The sequence below is a fragment of the Amia ocellicauda genome, chromosome 7 (assembly GCF_036373705.1).
Source record: "Amia ocellicauda isolate fAmiCal2 chromosome 7, fAmiCal2.hap1, whole genome shotgun sequence".
NCBI lineage: Eukaryota > Metazoa > Chordata > Actinopteri > Amiiformes > Amiidae > Amia > Amia ocellicauda.
This window is the reverse complement of record NC_089856.1, coordinates 26,321,319-26,348,301: the sequence shown is the minus strand read 5'-3', so window position 1 is coordinate 26,348,301 and position 26,983 is coordinate 26,321,319. Positions and strand designations below refer to the sequence as shown.

General features: G+C 36.4%; 1 protein-coding gene across 5 annotated transcripts in view; it reads left to right on the top strand.

Annotated features, from left to right (window-relative positions):
- fndc3ba (fibronectin type III domain containing 3Ba) overlaps nucleotides 1-26,983 on the top strand; it is a 160,609-nt gene that overhangs the window by 91,811 nt on the left and 41,815 nt on the right. For all 5 annotated transcript variants that reach the window (XM_066708914.1, XM_066708910.1, XM_066708913.1 and 2 more), the window contains 8 exons: nucleotides 3,734-3,792; nucleotides 12,678-12,835; nucleotides 14,486-14,545; nucleotides 16,492-16,630; nucleotides 17,754-17,807; nucleotides 21,715-21,839; nucleotides 24,161-24,335; nucleotides 25,712-25,798. In XM_066708914.1, the coding sequence (XP_066565011.1) occupies nucleotides 3,734-3,792; nucleotides 12,678-12,835; nucleotides 14,486-14,545; nucleotides 16,492-16,630; nucleotides 17,754-17,807; nucleotides 21,715-21,839; nucleotides 24,161-24,335; nucleotides 25,712-25,798 (857 nt within the window). The remainder of the gene's footprint in view (nucleotides 1-3,733; nucleotides 3,793-12,677; nucleotides 12,836-14,485; nucleotides 14,546-16,491; nucleotides 16,631-17,753; nucleotides 17,808-21,714; nucleotides 21,840-24,160; nucleotides 24,336-25,711; nucleotides 25,799-26,983) is intronic.

Genomic DNA, 26,983 nt, shown 5'->3' with positions numbered 1-26,983 from the left:
AGCTAGTGATGATGTCACAGCAGAGGAATGGAGGCCTTGTTTAAACAGTAAACATCACAGGACTCTGCATCCTACAGACTACTGTCTAGCCAAAGCCACGAGCCCCCCCCACCCCATCCTTCAAAATGCTCTGTCTTTCTCATATCTTCTTTCTCTGTCCATCATTCCCTCTTGCACGGCAGCTCCTGGTTGCCCCTTACCCCCTCTCACCACTGCCTCATTCTTCATTCACGTTCGCCTCTTTTTCTTCCCTTCATACCAGTCTTTCCCAGTGACCTCACTTGCTAATTAAATACAGACACTCTCTCTTCTAGAGGAAAGAAAAACATACTGAGCTGTGTAAAGGGTAAATTGGGTAGCTCAGAGTGTGTGTGGGGGGGTTGTTACACAGTTTTTTTGCACAAAAAAGGGAGTCATTTAGAATCGACTCACTCCGAAATAAAAGGCACCTCAGAGAGACTACAGCAATTTATTTACTTTTAAACAAAGGCATGGTTTTGGAGGTTCATGCATACAAGTGACTGGTCAGAAGTTAGTTGGCAGTCTTGTCTTGGACTGAAATATATATTTTTCTTAGGGACATAAAATGCAGGCATTGTACAGTACACTGAAGGTCTACTGATTAGCGGGTGAATGGGAGGAGATGTGTAGGTAAGTTGCTAGGCGATTGCTCTGCAGTATAGTTTTTCTTAAACCTTTTTTTATTTGATTTCCCTATCTTGAGATTCTGAAATTAATTGCACTGCCTCATCACAAATCAGTTGAGAGTTCAGATTTTAAAAATATGTATTATTATTATAAATACATTTGTTATTTTTCCCCTCTGGTGTTAGTATTGTAGTGAATCTCTCTATCAGGGAAATGCATTAAATCCAATACAGATTGATTGTTTGCTGACAAGTGTGTAAATAAGACGTGGAACTGAAAGCAAATTCCTTGATATCAGGGATTTAAAATTTTTCCAATACCAAAAAGGGGAACACTGTGCTCTTTAGACTTGCAGGAGGTTATAATCTCTCTTTCTGGTGGCAAATTGCAAATGGGGGGGGAATAAAGCTTCTCAACATCCCTTTTTCTTGTGTATTTTTCCATCACTCCGCTACATTATTTGCCCTCAGCCGTGTTGTTTTTGAAGTTGCTTGTTAGCAGGAAAGCATTGTTCCACCTCCCCTACATCTCATTTGTACCAGGAGCATTTATCTGCTGGCATTAGAAATGACTGGCGGACAGTGAAGCTGGAACAAGCTTTCATATATAGCTGTGATGAGGTTGAGGTTACAGTTAATTTGCAGTGACCTTCCGCCTGACACAAATACTGTGCATCAAAAGCGCTATCCATTCACATTGATAGTGTTCTGTGTATCTTATTTCTCCAAATGGCTAATGATGTTTTGCAAAGTATATAGAAAATAAACCTATTATGTGTTTATTTACCTTTGGAATTTAATAATTTTTGGAACAAGTTGTCAAACTGGGCAAGCAAGTAGGAATCACTACTTTTGGGGTTCTGGAATTGCATAATTACTGGATATCCTGTGTTTATGCAAAACAAATAATGAACAGTGACTAGTTATATTCAAAGCTAGACACTTTGCAGGTTTACTTTATAATAATTACTGTGATTTTTCCCTCTGAGACACTGAACTGCAGTTTGGGGGTGGTATGACACAAGGTGTATTTATTTGGTGTTTTGTGGTAGTTTTCCAACTTCTTTTCAAGTTACATCTAGAAATCACACCCACATGTTAGAAAGAAGCAGTAACCGGAATGATGAATGACTTTCCATGTACAAGTAAGAGTGCTGGTAGCATTCAAGGAAAAACGTTATCAATTTAGAGGTCTATTGGAGGTCATATAGTGATGACTTCTCAGTGTTAATGATTCATCATGAGTTCTCTCAGCCCTGTAAAAGCAAGACCATTATGCATTTCCCTCCCCCACCCCACCCTTATTACCATAATGGGTAGACACAGGGTGAAGAATAAAAAAAAAAAAAAAAAAAAGTTCAATACCGTTGATCTTTGGCATTCCTTGATGTCAAGTAAAGTTTGTATTGTTTGGAAATAATTCTGTTCTATCTGTTCTAAAGATTATTTTTTTTCTTAACACTTAATCAATCACAGTACTTCTGATATCTATAATTGACAGTGTGTGGCTATATGTTCTGTTCAGTAAGTATCTGTTGATTTTATTGATCATTGGGAGTTAGTGAAAATGATTGATAGACCTGTCATCTTGGGTGGCACAGTTAGTGTATTCTACAAGTCTGGGGGTGGAGGTGACAGTGCCCTCTGGGCTTAGCTGGGACTCCCTAGAGTACTGGGAGAAAGGAGTTATTTTAGGCAAATTATGGCTAGTACATTGAGTGATTGGTGTTACATGAAATTGCATATAGATTAGGTTTTCTTTAGGAAAGGAAGGTGAGGTATTAGTTGCTTAATTAAAACAATTTTAGTTTTAATTTTAAATACAATTTGATTCAGCATACATTTTTCGCTGTATATAAGTAGTCTGATTTTACTAATTCTGTCATACTACTATGATCACATGGATTTGGTGAACAGCTATGTGAGATTTCGATTTCCTTAAATTGAACAGATTATTCATTTAAGTGTAATCTCGCTCATGGATGTGATTTGAGGTTTTTATGTATGTATTAATGATTTTTATTGTAATATTTTTGGGTCTTCTAAATTGGAAAATACAAAAGTCTTAACTGTAAATACTTATGTTGTTTTTTTATATTGAATAGATTTTTTCAGGCAGATGTCATTTCAGGATGTTGTTTTCCTCAAAGTATCTTTAAAATGTATAGAATAAGGTACTTTGATTCCCAGATAAAAACCATGCAGTTGTATTCAAACCTAGCTTTCAACTTAGATTTAGTTTGATAAGATTTAGTAGGTTATGGGACCAGTTTTGATTACATTTTAAAACTGTATTAACCTGTCTTCATGTTGACCTATTGAAAGGGAAGACTTCGTAGTATCATGACATCAGTTTTTTCTGCATCATTTTAAGATGCTTTGATGGATGGATGACACCTGCTAGGGATTTTTGGCACGCCGTGGGATTTTCACAGCAGACTGTGAAAATTATGGGAAAGGGGAACTCCCGTGACAAATGTCTTCTGTGTGGCCTCAGACACCACAAACAAACATGTTGTGTTCCAATTTATTTTCCAAACCCAGGTTTCAAAATGTTGTTGCAGTTGTGGTTTCTCATTTCAGCCCCTACACCTTACCAAAGTACTGTCATGAGAATTAGTGTCCTGTTTCCAAGGCAACAAAAGAGCAGAAAGGAGTGAAGAGGAGGTGGGGGGGGGGGGATTATAAAAAACTGCGTATCAGAACGATCTAAATTAATAGTCGGCATAACCAGACCTTTCTTGTTGTTTCCCCTTTGGTCTGCTTTTTGACTGATATTCACTGTGTGCCTGCTTTTCTAATCATTTCTACAGACAATTAGCAAATATTTGTATTATTTTGATTTGATTTAATCATCAGCAAACCAGTATGTAAACTTGGGTAACAGGGTTTACAAAAGTGCCTGTAATACTGAAGTGAAATTATAGATATTGTATAACCTAGGGAACAGTGTGCAGTATATACAAAATGTTTATGGGCAGTTCTCCAAATCACAATTCTATTTCATTAAAGAGTAACAGCTGCCACCTGCTGGAACACCATGGTTATAATTCCTGTATTCTTGGTTTGTCTTTTTCCCTGCACAGATCATGATTCTGAATCCAAGCGCATTCAAGATATGCTTTCAGGAATCGAGAAACCACAGGTAGGTCTCTACAAATAAACCAGTAAAATGGTTGTTGTCAAGGACAGTAGGTATACACAGGAGTATTAAAATCTAAAGCTAACATTTACTTTCAGGCTAATGCCTTTATCAAAGATAACTGTCAAGGTTTAACAGAATCATAATTCAACACATTACATGTACATTACTCAAATGTAGCTATGGTTATATGTAGTAACCCTGGAGTACGATAAATTAAGTCCAAATGCAGATAGTGTCAGTAAGTCAGTGGCCATGCAGGGTATTACTCTAGTCAGCCAGAAGCATGGGAGGAAGAAGTTTTGCAAGGTCGAGGAGTTATGTGAGAACAGATGGGTTTTAATGTATTCAGTACACATGCTAGTGCTGAGGATAAACTGTTTGAATGTTTTGAGGGCATATTGGCAATGAGACTATTCCAAAACAAGTCTGTTGCTGTCCTGCTTGGTCTGCGTAGAATTAAAGATTATAATTGGGTAGGATGTTCATTTCTAATTTTTAGCTGTCATGTTCTTGGTGGCAGCTGCTAGTAATTCAAGGATAGGTAATAGCTGAAAACTGAAACCCATACAGATCCATAACCTTTTGAATCATTCTGACTTTCTCCACATGATGGCAGAATTTCACCATATATGCGATCACCATAGAGAGTCTGTAATCATGTAAATGTAATCACTTACTGCTAATTATCTGAGGGTTTCAATAAGGTTCATAAGGTTCTTACCCAATGCTCAAGTAAAAGTGGCCTTGACTCCTTTGCTTATCATGTCTGTTGAAAACCTAGATAGGAAGTATTTGTTTAGGGAAGAAAGCATTATTCTTTGCATAATCTTTCCAGATTTTAAATCTTAATGTCCACATATGCATATCATGCATCACTGAGGATTTAATAAGTAAGGGAATAGACATTAGGGTAGGAGCTCCAAACAAGATGCACAAGAAAGAGAGCAGTTTGTTTTGTAAAATGTGGTAGCTTAGTCTGTATCATGGACATAAGCTTTTCAATTTGTTCTGCTATTGCTATCAAAAACACCTCAGTGCTTAACAGTTTTTTAGATTAAATCAGTAACAGTTTGGAGATTTTGGTCAGTGTAATGGGTAAAATGTTCTCCTGTGTCTTATTGGAGTCTCTTAACATTTACTGCTTGTTTTAACCAAAATCCCCCCAAAAAAATGTGTGTGTGTAATATATATATATATATATATATATATATATATATATATATATATATATATATATATATATATATATATATGTTCCCACATAAATGCATAACATACATAAAATACAAATAAATAAGTAAAAATAACTATGTATTGCATGTTAAAAACCAGTGAGCCCCAGCTGGGGTGATAATAGCAAATGTAGCAAGAAGTGCCCCATTATCCCTTTATAGCTTCAGGTTTTCCTTCGATTCAGCCAAATGGACAGGATTAATGCTGCTATAAAAAAACTGCACATTTAACTGCCAGGTCACAGGCCCTTTGTAGAAGCACCTTCCCCTGAGGAGTCGTATTCAGTGAATTGTTCATTTTTAAAACTCTGGCCTTAGTCGTGGAACCTGTGGGAAACTTGCATTTAAATATATTTAATATGAAATTATGACAAGTGCTTTTAATATTCAGGGAAAGGAAATTGTATCCTTTATCAGTATTTATACATATTTATTGGGTTTTGTTTTTTTCCCCTCTCACTTGAGAACATACAGTGCTGAATGGAATATCAGGATTTGTGCTGAAGTCTTGCTAAATTGCCAATTATAGGATGAAGAATTTGATAGTCTGTGAATGTCTCGTGTGTGTAGGTGTGTGTGTAGGTGTGTGAGAGACTGTGACTTATATTCGAAGACTTGGAGCTGTAAGTAGCATTTTCTTAAATCACAGCATGATTCAGACTAGTTTAAAGCCAGCCACCTGGATAATATACTAAATGAAGTATAAAAATAAAATGCAAGAGCTATACTTCATTTGCTTTAACTCTCCAATTAACTTTGGCCCTTCTGTTCAGACTCATGAGCTAGAGATTCTATTCTTTACATCAGAGTTTTCCAGTTATTGCAAAAAGATTGTATTCATCTATATAGTGTCCATGCAGAATAAAGTGACCAAGGTGAAAATAAGCTTGAACAGCTAACATCTGACACATAATAAAGCTTAGTCACCCAATTATAGAATACTTAAAGGACAATCACACACATGTTGAGCAGTTTGTATGTAAAAATATCATTATGTTGTGTTTTTACTATTAGAATAGTAAACGTCAATTCATTGTTTATTTAACTTCATTGGGGGGGGAAAAAAAATGCCCTAAATGCATTGTCATATCTTATCAAAGATATCAATTCAAGTCATTTTTTTGTATGCTGCATTTATAATGTATAGATAACCTCTTTTTCAGGAGTGTGAGTACAGATCTATACATGTGTGTACAGTGAGGGGAAAAAAGTATTTGATCCCCTGCTGATTTTTTATGTTTGCCCACTGACAAAGAAATGATCAGTCTATAATTTTAATGGTAGGTGTATTTTAACAGTGAGAAACAGAATAACAAAAAAAAAACAAAAAAAAACACATTTCAAAAAAGTTATACATTGATTTGCATGTTAATGAGGGAAATAAGTATTTGACCCCTTCAACTTAGTACTTGGTGGCAAAACCCTTGTTGGCAATCACAGAGGTCAGATGTTTCTTGTAGTTGGCCACCAGGTTTGCACACATCTCTGGAGGGATTTTGTCCCACTCCTCTTTGCAGATCCTCTCCTTATCTCATTAAGGTTTCGAGGCTGACGTTTGGCAACTCGAACCTTCAGCTCCCTCCACAGATTTTCTATGGGATTAAGGTCTGGAGACGGGCTAGGCCACTCCAGGACCTTAATGTGCTTCTTCTTGAGCCACTCCTTTGTTGCCTTGGCTGTGTGTTTTGGGTCATTGTCATGCTGGGATACCCATCCATGACCCATTGTCAATGCCCTGGCTGAGGGAAGGAGGTTCTCACCCAAGGTTTGACGGTACATGACCCCGTCCATCGTCCCTTTGATGCGGTGCAGTTGTCCTGTCTCCTTAGCAGAAAAACACCCCCAAAGCATAATGTTTCCACCTCCATGTTTGACGGTGGGGATGGTGTTCTTGGGGTCATTCCTCCTCCTCCAAACACGGCGAGTTGAGTTGATGCCAAAGAGCTCGATTTTGGTCTCATCTGACCACAACACTTTCAACCAGTTCTCCTCTGAATCATTCAGATGTTCATTGGCAAACTTCAGACGGGCCTGTACATGTGCTTTCTTGAGCAGGGGGACCTTGCGGGCGCTGCAGGATTTCAGTCCTTCACGGCGTAGTGTGTTACCAATTGTTTTCTTGGTGACTATGGTCCCAGCTGCCTTGAGATCATTAACAAGATCCTCCCGTGTAGTTCTGGGCTGATTCCTCATCATCATGATCATTGAAACTCCACGAGGTGAGATCTTGCATGGAGCCCCAGACCGAGGGAGACTGACAGTTATTTTGTGTTTCTTCCATTTGCGAATAATCGCACCAACTGTTGTCACCTTCTCACCAAGCTGCTTGGCGATGGTCTTGTAGCCCATTCCAGCCTTGTGTAGGTCTACAATCTTGTCCCTGACATCCTTGGACAGCTCTTTGGTCTTGGCCATGGTGGAGAGTTTGGAATCTGATTGATTGATTGCTTCTGTGGACAGGTGACTTTTATACAGGTAACGAGTGGAGATTAGGAGCACTCCCTTTAAGAGAGTGCTCCTAATCTCAGCTCGTTACCTGTATAAAAGACACCTGGGAGCCAGAAATCTTGCTGATTGATAGGGGATCAAATACTTATTTCCCTCATTAACATGCAAATAAATTTATAATTTTTTTTAAATACGTTTTTCTGGATTTTTTTGTTGTTATTCTGTCTCTCACTGTTAAAATACACCTATCATTACTTTTTTCCCTCACTGTATGTATGTATGTATTGATCAAATACTTATCTTCCAAATGTACTGTATCCTATTTTTGATTTCTTCGATACGATCTCCATCCATGTTGATTTGGTGTTCCAGGTAGACATAATGTTTCACTTCTTAAAAAATCTTTTGATCTACCTCAGTTTTCTTAGTTTTAACAAAGCTGTTGAACGTGACTTTGGTCATGCTCAAGTTCATTTTGAGTCCAGTGTTCTGACGTGCATGGGCTAGTTCTTGGATTTGAAGCTGCACGTCTTCAGGTTATTTTGCAAAGGTTGTTTAAGTGAGCTTTATTTATCTTAATTCCTTTTTCTTCCTAGTCCAAAGTCTTGAACACTTCAAGTGTTTTTGTGAGGAATTTTGGAGAGGTTGTGTCTCCTTGACATAGTCCTTTGCAGATCTCAGTCTTGTTTTGGTGGAGTTGGATTATTGATGAGGCATTGTTGTAGATATTTAAAAAGATTCATGTACACAATGCTTTGATTTCTAAGAGCCCGGCTAATGGAGTTTGTAAAAATGTAATCAAATGCTTTCTCATAGTTAATAAAGCCCAGGCACAGCAGAAGCTTGTATTCTCTACATCAATTGTTTGGTGTGCGTGTGCGTGTGCATGTGCGTGTGCGTGTGCGTGCGTGCGTGCGTGCGTGTGTGTGTGTGTGTGTATTAAAATAGCTAGAGTGATATACATATATAAAACTGTCTTTATACATAACTTTGTTTGCTGTTGGTTATGGATATTCTGTTTACTTTTTTCTGAAAGCTTGTAGTCATGGACCTTTTACATTTATTGCATTTGTATGATCATAAACCCATTATGCCACATTTAAAGAGTATATAAACATGTTTATTTCCCTGTAAACCTCCTTAAAGGTGTTTATGAGATCTGAACTCTTTAAACACTTTTAGGAGGTGTGCTGTTTACACTCCATTTATTAAGTGACCAGGGACATCTACCGGTGTCATTCTACCTCGTTGTAAAGTTTCCATTACAGGTTGTCTTTCATGTAATGTCTACAAGCTGTTATCTGTAACATGTATTTTTCTTCTGTGTTTACGGTTTACTTTACTGTGTGAAGCACAAGCAGAAACGCACATTTGGAATCCACATCTAGTTGTTCTGAAATGCCCTTTCCATTCCAAACAGAAACTGACTGATCAACACATGAAACATGTACAGTAAAACATATACAGGTAAAATATACTCATATGGCAGATACCAGATGCATTTCCAATGAATGTCTGTGTAGGGGAGTTGGAAATGCTCCTAATTTAGAATGCTTTAGATGCCCCAAGCAAGAATGATAAACACACATTTAATCGTGCGTGAGAGTTCTCCGTTTTGTGCGCAACGACACACTTTTGGCGACTCATTTACGCACGAGCAAGAAAGATGGGCCCTTCTGTGCTAAGAAAAATTGCAACATATTTCAGTCACACAGTCAGAGAGGCATAGTTCCTGAATAAACTCCTACTCTGAGGCATGTTTACTTTTATCTGTACACGCTTCCATTTGCAGACTTACTCCTCCTAAACATCTTATAGGCAAGGCATTTAAATTAATACCCATGTCAATAAAAAAGAAAGAACATTTATTTCAGGTCTGTTGATTTTAAGGTTGATTAATTAACATGAGTGTGTCATCAACTAAAAATATTCCAGTCTATGTAATGCACTAATAGCGATTAATGCTTTAAAATGAAATGGAAAGCGGCACACAATATATTCCAATTTAAAAAAATCATTAAAAAAAATAACCCGTTGCTGTATTAATAAGCTGAAATGCCTTATTTAGTTGATTTATTCAATACTATATAGTATTCACCAGGTGAACTTGTTGATTTATGTGACATACAGAAGAAAGTACTTAGCTTCTAGCATGATCACACCATGATTACAAGATTTGCAGGCCTATACCTTGGGTGTAAAGCAGAACATGCCAAATTTATACAATTAGATCCATTCTCCAATTGGTCTTTTTAGAGGTAAAACTTCAGCAGCACACTGACAAAGAGGTGTAGGAGGGGGGACTGCAAGCATAACAATTGCATTCTCAAATTGAAACAACTGATTTGTATCCTATATGGTTTGAAAATGTACACAGCTATGCATATTTAATTCTCTCATTTTCTTATCTTTCTACTGCAGTGAATGAGCATTGACCCAACTGTCATGTAAAAAAAAAAATATGTATTTAAAAGATAAATGCAGGCAAGATGCTACCACAGATTAGCCTTGCTGTGGAGAGTGCATTTCCTTTGGGCACAATAAGAAAATAGGTTTATCTGAATGTAGATTAATTCAAATGTGAGTTTAATTTAATCAGACCATCGCATTGCTTTCCGTAAGCATCTTTTTTGTGAACTATTGGGTTACTAATGTACAACCTTAGTATTACTAATGTACAACATGCAGTATTTATTTTGTTTAGTTTTTTTGTGGAAATGCACTTTGGTTAAATGCATATAGATTTACTTGGTCCTATTCACAATTTCACAGTGCATTTTACACCTGATAATTGCATAGTGCAGTTCACTACAGTAAAGTGCAGACTTCATTCAAATGTTTTTTTCATACTTCGTAGAAGATTAAAAGAATTCATAGAAAGTTTACCAGCTACCAGAGTGCTGGAAGTAAAATGTTTGGCAACTAGGTCCTGAAATGGACAAGGTATTCAGAGCTAAAATGGCAGTGGTGATAGAGTGCTTAGTTCTTCACTGTTTGGATGTGCATGAAAAATATTTTGACTATTGATAATTCCACAACGTTTGATGGCAACTATTCTAAGAGTACTCATCCCCGCCTCCCATTCAAAATGAGACTGTTTTTCCATGCAGTACTTTTCTGTGAGGAAGCCATCATTAGCCAAGGTATGTTCTATGTTGGCCAGTCACAGACCAGAAATAACATCCCACTCACCCGTTAATCTTCATTACCAATACATAGAGAGCCAATCAGACAGCAGTACAAGCTTTACAATAAAATCAATTACATTTTTTTTTACTTTCAAAAAGTTGTTTTCACTGTTTTCGGCTGTTCGACTATTCTGTCTCACCACTACTTTCAACAAAGTTGGAGTTCATAACATATAGCTTCGTGGTACACAGAGGTATTTAATGTCCTTTGAGTCTTTCATAAAAATCATAATTCCATCAAGTATAATTTACTGGCTAATGTGATTACAATTCTTGCCATTAAAATGAAGGCCCTAAACAATCAGATTCTAGCAGCTTGTACACACAATGCATCACTCTTTTATGCATTAAGACCATAAACATATTTGTCGTCATCTTTATTTGTGCATTTTTCTTATACTTAATGTCACAGTTGACATTGTTGTCCTTTCATGGATACAAAACACATCAATCATGCTCGCTGTCACGTTCTGTGTAAACCATGCGTCTCTAAAAAGTATTATATTTTGATAGATCTGTAGCTGATGTGACATGATCCATTCCTAGCCCTTTAAGAAGTTCTCAGTCTTCTAAATGGAAATAATGCATAGGCTTGATTCTACTTTAAAAGCTGACAATTCATCATGGTAATGTATGGTTCTGTTTTAAATTAGAAGTGCATGTCCTTGGGATGAGGTCGTCGTCATTCTGCATACTTTGCAAAATTAAGCAGTACTATAATACATTTATGCAGTTGTGTTCTCCTCTAAGCAATATACAGCCTTTCCCATCAGCATGCCATTCTGGATACATTAAGTGTTATAATAATATTGGCTACCAAATGTCACAGTTTTGTTTGTGTCACAAGTTTGTTGTGACTCCCACTGTGTAGTCAGAAAATGAATGGCCGTTAATGATTTTTTAACGTTTTTATTGTTCCACTGCAAGCACCTAGGACTTTCTGAAAACCATTTAATCTTTTCAGGTGTTAGAACATTGGCTTAGAAGTTATAGATCAGTTACCTTTCACACCATGAAATATTACTTTGATTTGTTTTACAGATGCTAGCTTAACTACATTTGTATTATTATTATTTTAAGGTTCAAAGTCAAAGCAGGAATTTGTGTTTTTTTCCCTGCTTACAGATTTAATTTGCACATTTCTCATTTACCATTAGACTCCTGGTCTCCGAGAGTAGTTGTTTGATAACATTGTGATTGTGATGTAAAATGTTATTAAATTCAAATAGAGCAATGGACAAATATTGTATTTGTCAAACTGAAGTAATGCCAGAAAACGCATACAATACATTTCAAATTAATTTTATTTTCAATATTTATTTGTTTTTCAAGCAAAGTAAAACGACATTTGTTATTGTATTATATTTAATTATTTATCATTTATTTTCATGAGCAAGTTAACATTTTTATAAAATTTGCAAACCAATGGGATTTCTCTTTTGAAACATATTTAATTGTAAAACAATTCTGGTTATTAAAATGTTCTCTAATGTGAAGCTATTTCATGCTTCCAGGGTTTGCTGCTCAGTATCAGTGTAGACAGTTTCAGGCATGGCTAGTTACCCTACTAATTTTTCTGCTCTCAGTGCCCAGCTGTGTAGAACCCCCGTATTTTTAAAACACAAATTCTGATGTAGTTAGAAAGGTTATAGGGAAGATTAATGTTTTGAAGCATAATTTACAGATAGCCCAACTTAAATTGTCTACAACCTTCACAAACGTCTGATATAACCCCCAGAAATGGTGTAGCTGCATTCTCAAAATCTGCTTGACTGTAATTTAAAGTGAAAAAGGAAAATAAGTAATTGTTTCCTTCTTTATTTAAATATATATAATTAGTGTAATTATTTGATTCATTATCTAAGATTACGTAATACAGCAATACAATAGCTATATTTTTAGTTTACATTTGCAGTATTATAATAGTTTCAGAAGTATGTGTGTGTAATGTGAGTGTGTGTGTTTTGGGGGGCATGTATTTATACTGCATAATTGTTTTTTTCCTGTGATTCTGAAGGTGTCTAACATTCAAGCCAGGACAGCCAGACTGAGCTGGGCCCCACCTTCTGGCCTGCTGAATGGGGACCGACACACCAATGGCCTGCAGTACTCATGCAGTTATGAGGTGACGCTGTCAGACAAAGGCAGAGATGGAAAGTACCGCGTGATTTACAGGTGAGCTCTGAAGCATTGCTCTCTCTGCAGGTTACAAACAGAGCATGTACTGTTTATTTAACTTCACTCGATTGCTTTCCAGAAGCTGATCAATCACAATGTGGAATCAAGTGTATTCTTAAACAGAGGCTGCTGCATACTTGGGGAAACTGTGTTTCAGTCCAAAATGCAGCTTTTGTTAATTTCTTCATATGACCTCTCATAAAAAAGTAACCCTCAAATTATAAATGCTTTTGTTTCTTGTAAGAAAAGTATTTTGCCAGAATTGGTTCTCTTAGTTTTCAAAGTCTTTTGTTTTTCATAACATGGAATTCTTAAGGAACGATATATTGCAGCTAATTTTTACAGACTCGTAATAACTGTAGATCATCATAGTTTGGCAGAGCGTTCTGTTAACTTTCATTGCACGGGAAAGCTGACACGCCTTTTTGAATGTAAGACCCAATGTTTTTTGCATTTTCAGCAACCTCAAGTCATTTAAATGATGTCCTTATTAGTAAATGAAATAATTTAAGGAAAACTTGCTGTGCTGGCATGCTAGCAAGCTGTGGCAGAACACGATTTAGCCTTCTTCATGCTAGGTGGCTACACAGAATGAAAGATTGGCAGGACTTGACAGGCTTTTACTCCAAGGCAATCATTTCTATCCTCAGGCTAATTTCTTCGGTAGCCATACTACTCAGAAGCAGTGAAGTCTGAAAAGTGAACTTCTGATTCAGTGAGCACTGTGGTTTTGAACAAAAAACACATTACTCATCAGATAATCCATGCTGGTCAATCAGTACTCATGTTATCAACAAATTAAAAAGCCCTTGTTAACAGAAGCTAACACTCAGTGTAAATAAGTTGCATTGTGTATTACACAAGTCATTAATGCCTCCACTTGGTTTCAATATACAATTTACTATTATAGTTTTCTTCAGCAAAACTACAGGAAATATATTTGTTTTTAACCTTATATAAACATATAGTTGTTTTGCAATTTGAAAGTGATTTAAGGTAAATGATAAAAATAGTTCAGCACTGACACAAATGGCATGTAAGATGGTGCATACAAGGTTTTTAAACAAAAAGGGGAAATTAATTTAGATACACTAATATTGTTAGTATCAAAAAAACATTAAAGTGCAGTACACATTTATATTAAACCTTTTTATTATAATTTCCATTCTGGTGTTGGCCTTTGGTTTTGACGCATTAACCTAATTCACCACATTAGGGGTAACTGATGGGGATGTGGTAAGAATAGGAACGCACTGGTATGTGTAGAATAGGATCATATATTTTTGCGGACTAGAGGGTTTTTCACCTCCATAAAACCGAAAACAATCAACTAGCCATCTATTGTATTCCCGATTTTAATTTTGAAGCATTTCAATGTAATTTTAATATATGACTGTGGCTTTTAAGCATTCAAGAAATGCAATGAGAGAACAATGTATCAATATACTAGCAATACATTGCATTCCGTACTGTAGATTCATTTTACACACTAGAGCAGTGTGTTATATCACATGGAATGGTGAAGGACAAAAATATGAAATAAACTTTGTTGAATACACACGCTTTGTGTTTGAATAATATAGAAGCTCCTTATTGCATCAGAATTATGATTAATGATTCTTATTCCATGATTCTTTCATATTGCAGTGGAGAAGAATTGGAATGTAATGTGAAAGATTTAAGACCAGCAACAGACTATCATGTGAGGTAAGATATCGGCTTTAATATATATATATATATATATTTTTTTCTTTAAAAGCCAGTCCATATGCTTAATACCTGATGTGCGTTTTACTGCTGGTTTGAGATTGTACTGAAAACAATGTCCTCTACTCTGCTTGTTATTTGGAGTACACATCACACCTATTTCCCTCCAGATATTTGATGTTTGTACTGCAATATTCAGGTTTGATAGTATGATGATGGGAGAACAGGTGCAGTAGAATTACCACACTTTCCCAAGTGACATCCAGGGTAGTGGCATATTGATTGCTGATCTTTTAATTGGATAAAGAGAAATCATCAGTGAACAATTAAATTAAGGCACATTGGTTAACTGCCTTATATATGGCATTACAACGTTACATTTTCAATTATGCATTTCATATTCATCAAATCATTTAACTTTGAGAAGAGTGATTTAATGATTCCTTACCCATCCCCTACAATAGATCTCAAAGATCTCAATTAATTAAATGAGAAGAAAAAATAAGATAATTTATCACTGCCGTTATTTTGGCATGAGCAGAAGGAAATCGGTTTATTTTAATATAAAAGGAATAATTCTCATTAAAACCTTGTAAATTGTATCTGCTCTCATTTAGAGATGTTAGTTTGATTTGATGGATGCTTTACAGGCTTTTCATTTACCTTCAGTTGCTGTTCCATTTTGCCTGTGCTTGTTGATTGTCATCATTCAAAGGGTTATGAACAGCTGAACTTTCGCACTTTAAATAGCTTTGATGGAAATTGTACCATTATCATGAAATAAACATAATATGAAGATTACAGTTTTATTCAGAAATATGGCATTGGACTTCGAGAATTCAGACATGCTTAAATACATATTCAATCTCTAATGAATTAGTGTTGTGCCTTTTGTACAAAGCTGTTTTAAAAGGTGACCAGTAATATTGATGTCTATTACATATGGGTGAAATAAATTCTGCTAAAGGTCAACATGGTGATTACATAGTCACTGGTCAAAATGAGTCTGAAGATTTTATTATAAAATAGGTTGGATTTATGAGTATGCCCTTTTGAGTCAAAAATCCAAATAAGGTGGTGTCATTCTAAAAATATTGTTACTGCTTTGATTAAAGGAATTTTACAGTTATTTGAGGCAAACCCATAAGCACCTTTCTAGATCAAAGCTTGCTTCACCTTAAACTTTCTGAAAGTGCTTTTCAATGAAGCTGATGAAATTATCCAGGAGCATCAGACCATTCCGTTGGTTTTACTTAGTACCTATGAGGATAGTTCTTTAATGACGGCCAGAGTAACTGACTGATACTTTGTCAGACTGGGGGGTTAGAAATAAAAAAAAAAGAAAACTGAAATCCAGATGCTACCATGACTGTAGTAATACAAAAGAAAATGTGTTTTATCATAAATTTTAATTTACCAAGCTCAAATGCTCCACAGGTCTAGTGCAACTAACTTTCCTATGTTTGCTTAAGTGACAAAGTGTTTACATTTTGTTCTGGGTAATTAACCATTGTCTTAATGTGTTCACCACCCCCATGTTTTAATGGGTGAGGCAAATTAAGCCACATGTCGTACCTGTAAAAACAAATTGTGGCCACAAGATCACTGCAGCTGGGAAAAGGAAATGACTGGACTCGTTTGGGAGACATTGCAAATCATAGTGGAATGCAGCATTAACCAGAAGAAAAAAAATGTAATCTTAGCACTGGGCTAAAGTTTAAAATAGACAGCCATTCTATAATCTATGCATGGTCATATATTTAATCCCAAATTAGCTTTCATTATGTTGAAGTTTTAGCACAGACACACATGCAAAGTCAACACCTTTATAATATAACCGTCCTCAGGCATCGTTTACAAAGAGGAATGCAATGTTTGGAGGAACTCAGTCTTCCAGCTAGTTTGCTCTCCCTGCCCATTTATGATTTCTTGGCTTTGTGTTTCAGAGTGAATGCAGTGTACAACACTGTCAAGGGATCCTGTTCAGAGGCAGTAAGCTTTACCACACACAGCAGCACACCTGATTGCCCTTTCTCACCAAAACTCTCGCACAGGACCAAAAGCTCTCTCACTTTGCAGTGGAAGGTAAGTTTGCCTGCTGAAGAAACGTGCAACCCATCCCACTTATCAAATGCTTAGAAGCTTCCCTGACCATTCAGTTATTATCAGTCTGAAGAAAACTGCTATGTGTTGTATAGGAATGACTACACATTTATGTTTAGTATGTCACAAAAATGCTTCACCTCCTCTGTTTTGCTAGACATGGCTATGTTTGATGGGGAATGACAGTGTCTTAAGGCAGGGGCAATCAATTAGTTTCTAAGTGAATACAAGCTATGCCACCGTGCCCCACTGTCATGTGTAAGCACTTTTATATTTTGGAGGCGAGGTTGAAATATGTCCACACGGCGATCCGCAGTTTAGCTGTTTATTGATAGGAATCACGAAAACAAACCAAATACCTGTGTTTTTGACGAGTACAAAGTGGACACACTTGCGCCATTTCAGACCGTAAATAATATCACCTCCAAATTATTATTATTATTATTTTAATACAGAGACAGATGACTTGAAAAGATTGCGTAGGTACTTTTTCGATCAAAGGCAAAGGCGTTGAATGCTGACGCTGAACTGTACCCCATTGAGCACTTTTAGCTTCACCCTATACCCTGCACCCTCCTCACTCAAGTGCAAACTCTGTGACATTAGCATATCATGCGAAGTGTACAGTTGTCGAAGGGTGTAGGGAACAATTTTGGATGTGGCTGAGCTCTATAGGACATCCCATATTAATACGTAAGATCCTATTGGCTAATAACCAGGAAGGGCTGCTACTAGGTTCCACACAATAACAAGCACTGAGTGCAACAAACCTCCATAACAATACATTTAAAATCATGATTAGTTTAATTACAATTCTTGTCGCGGTCCAGTCAAAAGCGTCTGGCGATCTGGATTTGGCCCACCGTCTGCCTACTGACTACCCCTGTCTTAAGGGTTGGTTATGTAAGGGAAGTAGAATGGCATAAAAAATAAATAAAAAGGCCCTAACCATGGATTTTGACAAGAATGTGGAATCCAGCTTCAGAAATTGTCATAAATATACAACAGTATTACTTACTCAGCTTTCAGCTAAAAAATAAAACATATTTTAAGTATAGTTCAGATGTAGTTAAACTTTTATTTTATTTTTATTTTTTTATTTTAGGCACCAGTGGATAATGGATCGAAAATCACCAGCTACCTATTGGAATGGGATGAGGTATGTCTGTGCTTGTGTGTATGTGGATATTTATTTATTTATTTATTTTAATTATATTTTATTTCAAACTTTCCTTGAGTGCCAAATGTAGAGTTATGAAGTGTTACTGTGTTGTACAGAGATCCATGTTTTTATTGCAAGAAATAGACTTACAACGTGGATGGTTAAATTCAAGTCTACTATACCAAGTCACCTGGGATAGATTCTAATACACAACTAAGGTTATATTGTTGACAGACTGAAGTGATATTCTTTATACGTGATACGTGCTTTAGTTTCTAGATAAATTAGGTTAGCTCAAGTCACTTGAAATGTACCCCTTAGTCTTTAATTTGTTTTGCTAATGTAAATTTCTGAAAAAACATCAAAGTGCAAACTGTCCTATAATCTACAAATCCAAAGCATCAAAGTTTAAATTCAGAGCTTACCCGTGGACACTTTACAGAAGATAAATACATAATTGCATGATTCAAGTAATTACAGCCAAGGTTATTTTATTGTTTTATTCCTCTCTTGTGCAATTATTGTTAGTCGGGAGTTGATAAGTTGTTTGTCTGAATTCACTCCCCTGAGCACCATTGAACCATACATAGCTCAAGGTTTTAAAAACAATCAAAAGAGCTCTATCAAAGAGATTTTAGTAAAGCAATTAGCAAAAAGTGAACCACAGTGTCATGGTTTTAAAATTATATTACCTGGGAGATTCCCTAGATAACATTTTCCATTGTATTTTTTTTTCTTCCATTTCTGTATTGTGTTAAATCACACGAATAGCCAGTGTAAAACCTTTTTTTTGTATGTTTCCTTTGCACTTCGCAATTCAAACTAATTCCTCAAATAAATATCTGTGAAATTGTCATGGAGATGAAACTGGTAACTTCCAAGATGATAAATGGTGCTCAGTAATTCTGTTATCTCCTGGAAACTGTTTTGACCACAAAAGAAAAACTATTTTCATATACACACACACTAAAGCACACACTAAAGATAATGTTTGCAAATGAATAAATACAGGAGTTATAAAATATTCAAGGAGACCTATGGTAAATGGCATTATAACATTCTGTGGCTATTCATGACCCTGTCGAGTATGTGTTCTAACCCCACCGGCCTAGAGCGATATAGATGTTGACAAGCTAAAGACTCCCCTGTGTTAAAGGTTAAGAACTGCTGAAAAAATAAGGGTCTGCAAATGTTCACTGCACCTACTGACTTAATAATGCCATGATAATCCACCTATCTCATCTTCTCTACACTTCGAAAATACATTGTACAGGCTTACCATTTGACTGTTAAAATGTATTGTCTGTAATATTCCACACTATTTAGTATGTTTTATGGCAGTTGTCCTTTAGAATGCAGAAAGGGTTTTTTTTGCTTTTCAATCCCCATTTAGGTTCTCATTAATCACCGAGAGACTGCCTGTGGTTTTGCCAGACTTCTGTTTCACGGGTCTCCAAACTCAGACTCAAAACATGTTGTACATATTTTATAAAGGACTGTGGTTCAGTTGTTTACTAAATGCAAGTGGAACATTTTGTGGCTACGAATTAATCGGAAATTAAACTGTATTGTAAAGCAACACTGCCTTCTAGTGCTTCTTGAGATATTGGCTTTACACATCTAACCATCAAGAATTTCGAACAGATTGTCGTGACCTAGTGTTATTCTCTGGCTTTGGAGGCATTACACAAATTTAAGAACACATATTTACATAACAGGTCATAATGTAAAGAATTATAGGGCCGTATTAAATCAAAAGTTTGACCTACTTGCTAATCACTGTACTCAGTTGCGTATTCATTTTTAAAAATTGCCACTTTCCTGTAATCATAAATGTAACCGTTACTATGTATAGATTTGTAGTTTTCTATTAGCGGGTGGGTCAAAGTTTTGATTTAATCCAGTCCATAGTCTTGAACAGGGGTTCACAAACTTTTCGACCCAAGTACCCCTTTGTCACCCAGAATTTGGCTTGGGGGTTGTGCTCACGGCCAAACAGTGTAGGGGGGGGGGGTTGGGATCATGAGAGCCGGGGAGAGGGATCACGGCAAAATTGCTTGAGAGCGGGGGCCGGGGGGTGCTCACGCCAAGATAGCGGAGGAGCAGGGGGGCTGGGGTTAAGACTGGAAAAACTTGCGAGAGCGGGTTGGGGTGTCAGTATAGTCATTGAAAGGACTGATCGCTTACATCCGCCATTCGATTTTATTTTGCTCGCATCCCACAGTTTGGGAACTGCTGGTCTAGAAGCTAAGTGGAAAGGTATAAATATTGTTTCAGACTTGTTGCTTTAGAGACAAATCAAAGCTATTAGTAACAGTGTGGAGTAGTGCTTAGGGCTCTGGACTCTGGAGTGGAGGGTTGTGGGCTCAATCCCCAGGTGGGGGGGCACTGCTGTTGTACCCTTGAGCAAGGCACTTTAACTAGATTGCTCCAGTAAATCCCCAGCTGTATAAATGGGTGCAAATGTAAAAATAATGTGATATGTTGTAACAATTGTAAGTCACCCTGGCTAAGTGTGTCTGCTAAGAAATCGGAAAATAATAAAATAATAAATAATATTAGTACCTTGACTAAAACCAGATTCACAACCTGTTTTTGTATGTAAATAAACATGTATCACTGCATTACAAAGATGAACAAACAGTTTCCATTACATAGTATAATAATCAAAATACATGTCTTGAAGTCCTCACTTCTTCTAGAGCACCCGGACCATCAGTCAGTATTTAATATTAGACCATGTGTTCAAATGATAATTTCTAAAGGTAGTGAGGATGAATGCATACAAAATAAAAATAGAAATACAGTGACAGTTCTATATAGTGGGCTAGGAAGAATAAAGAGAAGGATTCAAATGAATTGATATCCTGTAGGGAGGGGAGCTTGTTATAAGCTTTTTGTTAGCTCTGGTACATAAACAAAGACATTACATTAACCTCACCATCCATCAAACACTAATGCCGTCATGCCATGGCTCTGATGAGAAAGATATCTGCCGGGCTACAGCTCATACTTTCAACGCCATTAGTTTTTGTTTTTGTTTTCATTCATTTTGCTGCAAGCTATCTTCACATAGCACTCATCTCTTTCAGGAGAAAAAACATTGCTGCTGATCTTTTCGAGAGCTGTAGATATTGAATACAATTCTGATGGAAATCATGAATGTTTTGTTATTTGTTTTAATTTGAGGTGGGTCAGTTGTCCTACCTGATCCTATAACACATAATCAGAAATGCTAAAAATGGATGGCTTGGGAGCATGCGAGTGGGAAGGATTCAGTGTCATGAGGAAATGCTTAATATCTCGGTTATTATCATTTTGCTCGCCTTTTATAATAGCACATTTATTTCCTGCTGATGTCTTTTTTTCAGTTGGTTAGCTGTACCCAGGGAATCTAAGATTAGGGTTTACATTTACCCAATAGCTAGTGCTTGGTGGTAGTGAATTCATTTGAGGTCACCTCTGTTTGCTGTGCACTGAGAGCCTGTGACTGGGCATTATTAGAAAGGTCTGTGTGAATCTCTCGAACAGAATCTCGGTGTCTGTATTTCCCAGGCCTGAAGTGTAGAATTAAGTGACTTAATAGCTTGGCAGTGCAATCCATATTGTTATTTATTTGACTCATCATGCAGTATTATTCATACACACACTTGCATCACTCTTTCACACTCATAGTTGCTCTCTCACACTCACAAGTTAAGTTATTTGATGCTATATGTTTGTTTTGGATTATTTTTGACTTTTTCTCCATTCAAGAACAAGTTGAAATATCTATTGTTTTAATTAGACATCATGGCATTGTATACATCATTAAGTTGTGTATGTTTTTTGTTTTAAAAATGATCATCTTTTACAAATGTTTTACTTGCGTCATTACTGATCTTGTCTTCTCCATTTCTTTTAGGGGAAAAAGAACAGTGGTTTCCGAGAATGTTATTTCGGGAGCCAAAGGCACTGTAAACTAACTAAGCTCTTTCCAGCCATGGGGTACACGTTTCGAGTAGCTGCACGGAATGACATAGGCACCAGGTATGTGAGGGGTGGGCGGGGGTGTATATTGAGTAATTAAATCCTATATTATTAAGTATGACGAGCAAAGGAAAACTGTGGGTATCCAATGAGATTTTATTTTTATTTTTCCAGACACCTGAATTCTAGGATTCATTTTTATTATTTATTTATTTTTGTCATTTAGCTGATGCTCTTATCCAGGGCGACTTACATTTGTACCCATTTATACAGCTGGGCATTTTACTGGAGCAATCTAAGAAGTACCTTGCTCAAGGGTACAACAGCACTGCCCCACAACCTTCCAGTTATGAGTCCAGAGCCCTAACCACTACTCCACAGTGATGCCTAACCATTTGAACCATGGGTGCACAGCTCCGGTCCTGAAGGGCCACAGTGTCTTTGTTCCACTCCGCTCCAAAAGTCTACTCATTTTTGACTTAATTGGACCAATTTATCAACATATTACAGATCTTAATAATAATAACAAAATGTATTTTATATAGCACGATTCATTACAGGAATAACACAATAAAGCACATACAAAACCCATTATAAAATAATTTTTTTACATAGGTCAGTTCATAAAAATGTGTTTTAAGGTGCTGATGATTCAGAGAGACCTATAAAACCTTCTGAACTGAGTTGTGCACCATTAATTTATACAATGCAGAATATTGGCATGAACATAAATGCAGCAGTTTCCTTTTTTTTTTTTTTTTTTTTTTGGTCTGTAGCCATTTCAGACACTACATTAACTGCTCAGAATGAGATGGGCTCTGGGTTGCTGTGTACAGCATTTAATATTATCTACATTCACACATAAAGCTTCTCAGACCTAACTCAAATGTTGATGATTGAAGCTACCTATCTGGTGGTCACATTATATTGCACCAGCTTTGCTTCCTTCTACGGTTGTCTTCATCAGTGGATGTTCAGATATGTGATTTGAAAAATGTTTCCCTTTATTGCATCCATCTATTCCGTAGTAGTTTGAAGCCTGGCTGCAGGCAGAGTAACCGTGTTTGGATTCCGAGCATGTTTTTGTGTGTGTTTTTTTGGAGATGCATCCTCATTAGATCTTGCACTGCAGTGAAAGGGAAATGCGGGAACATAAACAAAACATATTGTCAATAACGGGCAAGTGTGTTCTTAAATAAATGAGTTTCTTTTCTGCTGCCTTAACTTTTAGTAGCACTCTTAAATTAAGGTGCCTTGGAGTCTTTCAAAACCGGGGACAATGAAAGAAAGAAGTTTGTGATTTACATGAACTGTTGGTATTGAAATTGGATTTGGTTTTATGGGATTTAAAAGTATACAAAACATGATTATAAGTAGGGAAGTTGATTTAATGCCCCCCCCCCCCCCCCCCCTTTACCCCCAAAATGGCCTGAAATAAACTATAAAACACTGTTCGCCAATTTCATTCATATAAATCTTCCCTCAAAAGATTAGATTAAGACTGTTTTTCAGGTGATAATGCAAAGCTCTTTAAAATTAATGTCAGTGATGCAGTGATTTTAGAACTACTAATGTAATGTATTGCTGCACCATTGAAATGTAGTTCTTTCAATACACAGCCAAGAGATTGCAATTATTATAATTAATGTATCCTAAATGTAATGCCTATTTATATATGCATGTAGGCATTTTAATGTATCACATACTAAACTTATTTTAAGAAGTCGGTGTGACTTTAACACATTTCATAATGCCATCAGAGCCCATAAGTTTTTTAGTTTATCAAATAAGTTATCTCTTAATGTTCTTCCTAGCTAAGCAGTCCAAAACAATCATTGTGTTTCATGAAAAGCCTCAACAATTAAACTTATCTAACAACTGAAAATGAATTGCCTGCATATACTATATCCCTCTGTCATTACTCACTATATATTTATCAAGTGCTGGAATTTAGTCCATGAATAGAAAGCTGTTTTAATTGACACACAGACTTTGCAGAATTAGAAGCATCTCTTGCGCAAATTTGGTGTAAAATAGTTATCTAACATTAACCAGGAGGAACAACTTTAATAGATAGCACTGTTTTGTTTCTAAATGAATTAATAATATAAAAAATAAAAAGTATTGGGACATAAGTGGGGTATCTAAAATGTTTGTTAAAATACATGTTTCTTTAATAAGTACCAGAAATAAATGCACACCATGGTCAGTGGCAATGGAGTACTGACATCTGTGGGAAGCAGATATCTGCATTGGCTTCATTTAATACAAAACCATAAAACCATCTTTTATTATCTAGTTATCTTTATCCCTGTTTTCCATGGCATTTGAGCATTGCTTGATGGCTTACAAATGTCTCAATGTTTCTCTTTGGTTCCCAGTGGTTTCAGCCCTGAGTTTGTGTTTTATACATCTGGAAACATCCCCCAGCTTCCCCTGGCTCCTAGGCTGGTCAGGGCTGGAATCACCTGGATCACACTGGAGTGGACCAGGCCTGAGGGCTGCACAGCTGAGGAAATCATCACCTACACCTTAGAAATACAGGAGGAGAACAATGTACGGCTTCTGTCCTCCCCCCATCCTAAACACAACTATCACATTTATCAGTCTAATTTCATAAATCTTACAATTCAGTGGCAATATATTGTATATTGAGCTTATTTTAATTGTATAACTTCAACAAGCAGAAGCAAAATGATGATCAACTAAAGAATAAATAGGAAACATAGCTATATCTCTGCAATGGGATGTACTGCAGTGCCAAGCCACTCAACTTTTAACACCCCCTCCACATTTTGTATTTCACTTGATTATATCCAGGCTGCGCTTTGCCATTAACTGTGGAATTCTGCACAGAGAGAAGAGGAGGCCAGGACACAAGCTATTGAATTTGATTTATATGATTTGTCGCAGTAGTCTGCAAGAAAGAAAGGACAGTTTGTGCTAGAATTCCACAATGTTACGTAGTGATTTAGTGTGAAGTGGAAGGCCTTATGATGCATGATAAATATCAGTTCTTCACTTTCATGATCACTCATTGTAAAGTGAGAACACATGCTACATATACACTGAATACAAATATATACACAACATGTAACAATTTCAAAGATTTTACTGACTTACAGTTCATATAAGGAAATTAGTAAATTTATATAAATTCATTAGACCCTAATCTATGGATTTCTAGTCTCAAGTTTTGAGGGGGCATGCTGACTGCAGGAATGTCCACCAGAGCTGCAGTCAGGTCAAGACTCTGCTGAGGATGAGGACGGAAGCGGCACTGAGACGGTTTCTGACAGTTTGTGCAGAAATTCTTCAGTTGTACAAACCCACAGTTTCATCAGCTGTCCGGGTGGCCGGTCTCAGACGATCCCACAGGTGAAAAAGCCGGATGTGGAGTCCTATGCTGGCGTGGTTACATTGCGGTTGTGAGGGCAGTTAGACATACTGCCAAATTCTCTAAAACAATGTTTGAGGTGACTTATGGTAGAGAAATGAACATTCAGTTCTCTGGCAACAGCTCTGGTGGATATTCCTGCAGACATTCCAATTGCACACTCCCTCAAAACCTGAGAAATACGTGGCATTGTGTTGTGTGACAAAACTGCACATTTTAGAGTGGGTGTTTGTCTCCAGCACAAGGTGCATCTTGTGTAATTATCATGCTGTTTAATCAGCTTCTTGATGTGCCACACCTGTCAGTTGAATGGATTATCTTGGCAAAGGAGAATTGCTCACTAACAGGGATGTGAAAACATTTTTGCACATAATTTGAGAGAAATAAGCTTTTCATTTTATATCAGCAACCCGATCTTTCATTTCAGCTCATGAAACATGGGGCCAACACATTACATGTTTATATTTTTTTCAGTATATGTGCCATAATTGAATGATTATGCTGATTTTCTTTTAAATTAAAATATTAACTGCAGGGAACTGGCTTTCATCCGAAGTACACTGGAGAAAACTTGATATGTACTGTAGACAATCTGAAGAGGAGTACACAGTATAAATTCAGGGTAAGTGATTTCTCCTATGAGAGAGAACTACAAAAATGACAACAACTTAGTGCCAATCAAAGTGCACTTTTCTGCATCTACTAAAGGACATATTCACTTTAATTTTTGATTCACTAGTCTTATTCTAAGTTCTACTTGTTAATTGCCCTCAAGTGCTCCATTAATACAATACTTTGATATAGAAGACACCCACCCCCCTTCTAAGAATATAATTTATATACTTTTTCTTATGTTTCTTTTGTCTCAAATATGTTTTCATGCTGTTTGGTAAGTCCATAAAAGGATTTGCATTGTTTATTTGATACTCGATTTAAAAAATTTCCATTTCCTTGCATTCATATCAAATGGATTAAATTACCATATGTGTGATGAAATGATAATGGGATATTTACTGTGTTAGTAGTGCTTGTCAGGATGCTTTAACTGATAGTGTCAGAGGTTATAATTTGTCATCTTAGGACTCTAGCTTTTATTAGACAATATAATTTTTCAGGATTAAAGAGTCGACAACAAATAATGCGTCATGCAAAGGTATATTCATCATATTAAAAGTAAGGTCTTGATTATTTAAAGTAATCGGAATGTTCCTAGTTTCAAATCATCTGTTGCAACAGTATGGTTGAATTATTCAGCTTGGATAACAGTGCTGCTTTTAGTTACTTTTCTATTGAGTCTTAGGTTAAGATGACTGTTCTCAGAATCACAAACTTTAGATTTTAAACAAGGTGGTTTCAGTATCTGAATAAATAGATCCGTTAGTGCTCCTTCAGCTGATAAGTGAAGCTTTAAAATTCAAAGATACATTAAACAAAAAATTAAACAAATTATATTAGCAGACATACAGTGAGGGAAAAAGTATTTGATCCCCTGCTGATTTTGTACGTTTGCCCACTGACAAAGAAATGATCAGTCTATAATTTTAATGGTAGGTGTATTTTAACAGTGAGAGACAGAATAACAGCAAAAAAATCCAGAAAAACGCATTTCAAAAAAGTTATAAATTGATTTGCATGTTAATGAGGGAAATAAGTATTTGATCCCCTATCAATCAGCAAGATTTCTGGCTCCCAGGTGTCTTTTATACAGGTAACGAGCTGAGATTAGGAGCACTCTCTTAAAGGGAGTGCTCCTAATCTCAGCTCGTTACCTGTATAAAAGACACCTGTCCACAGAAGCAATCAATCA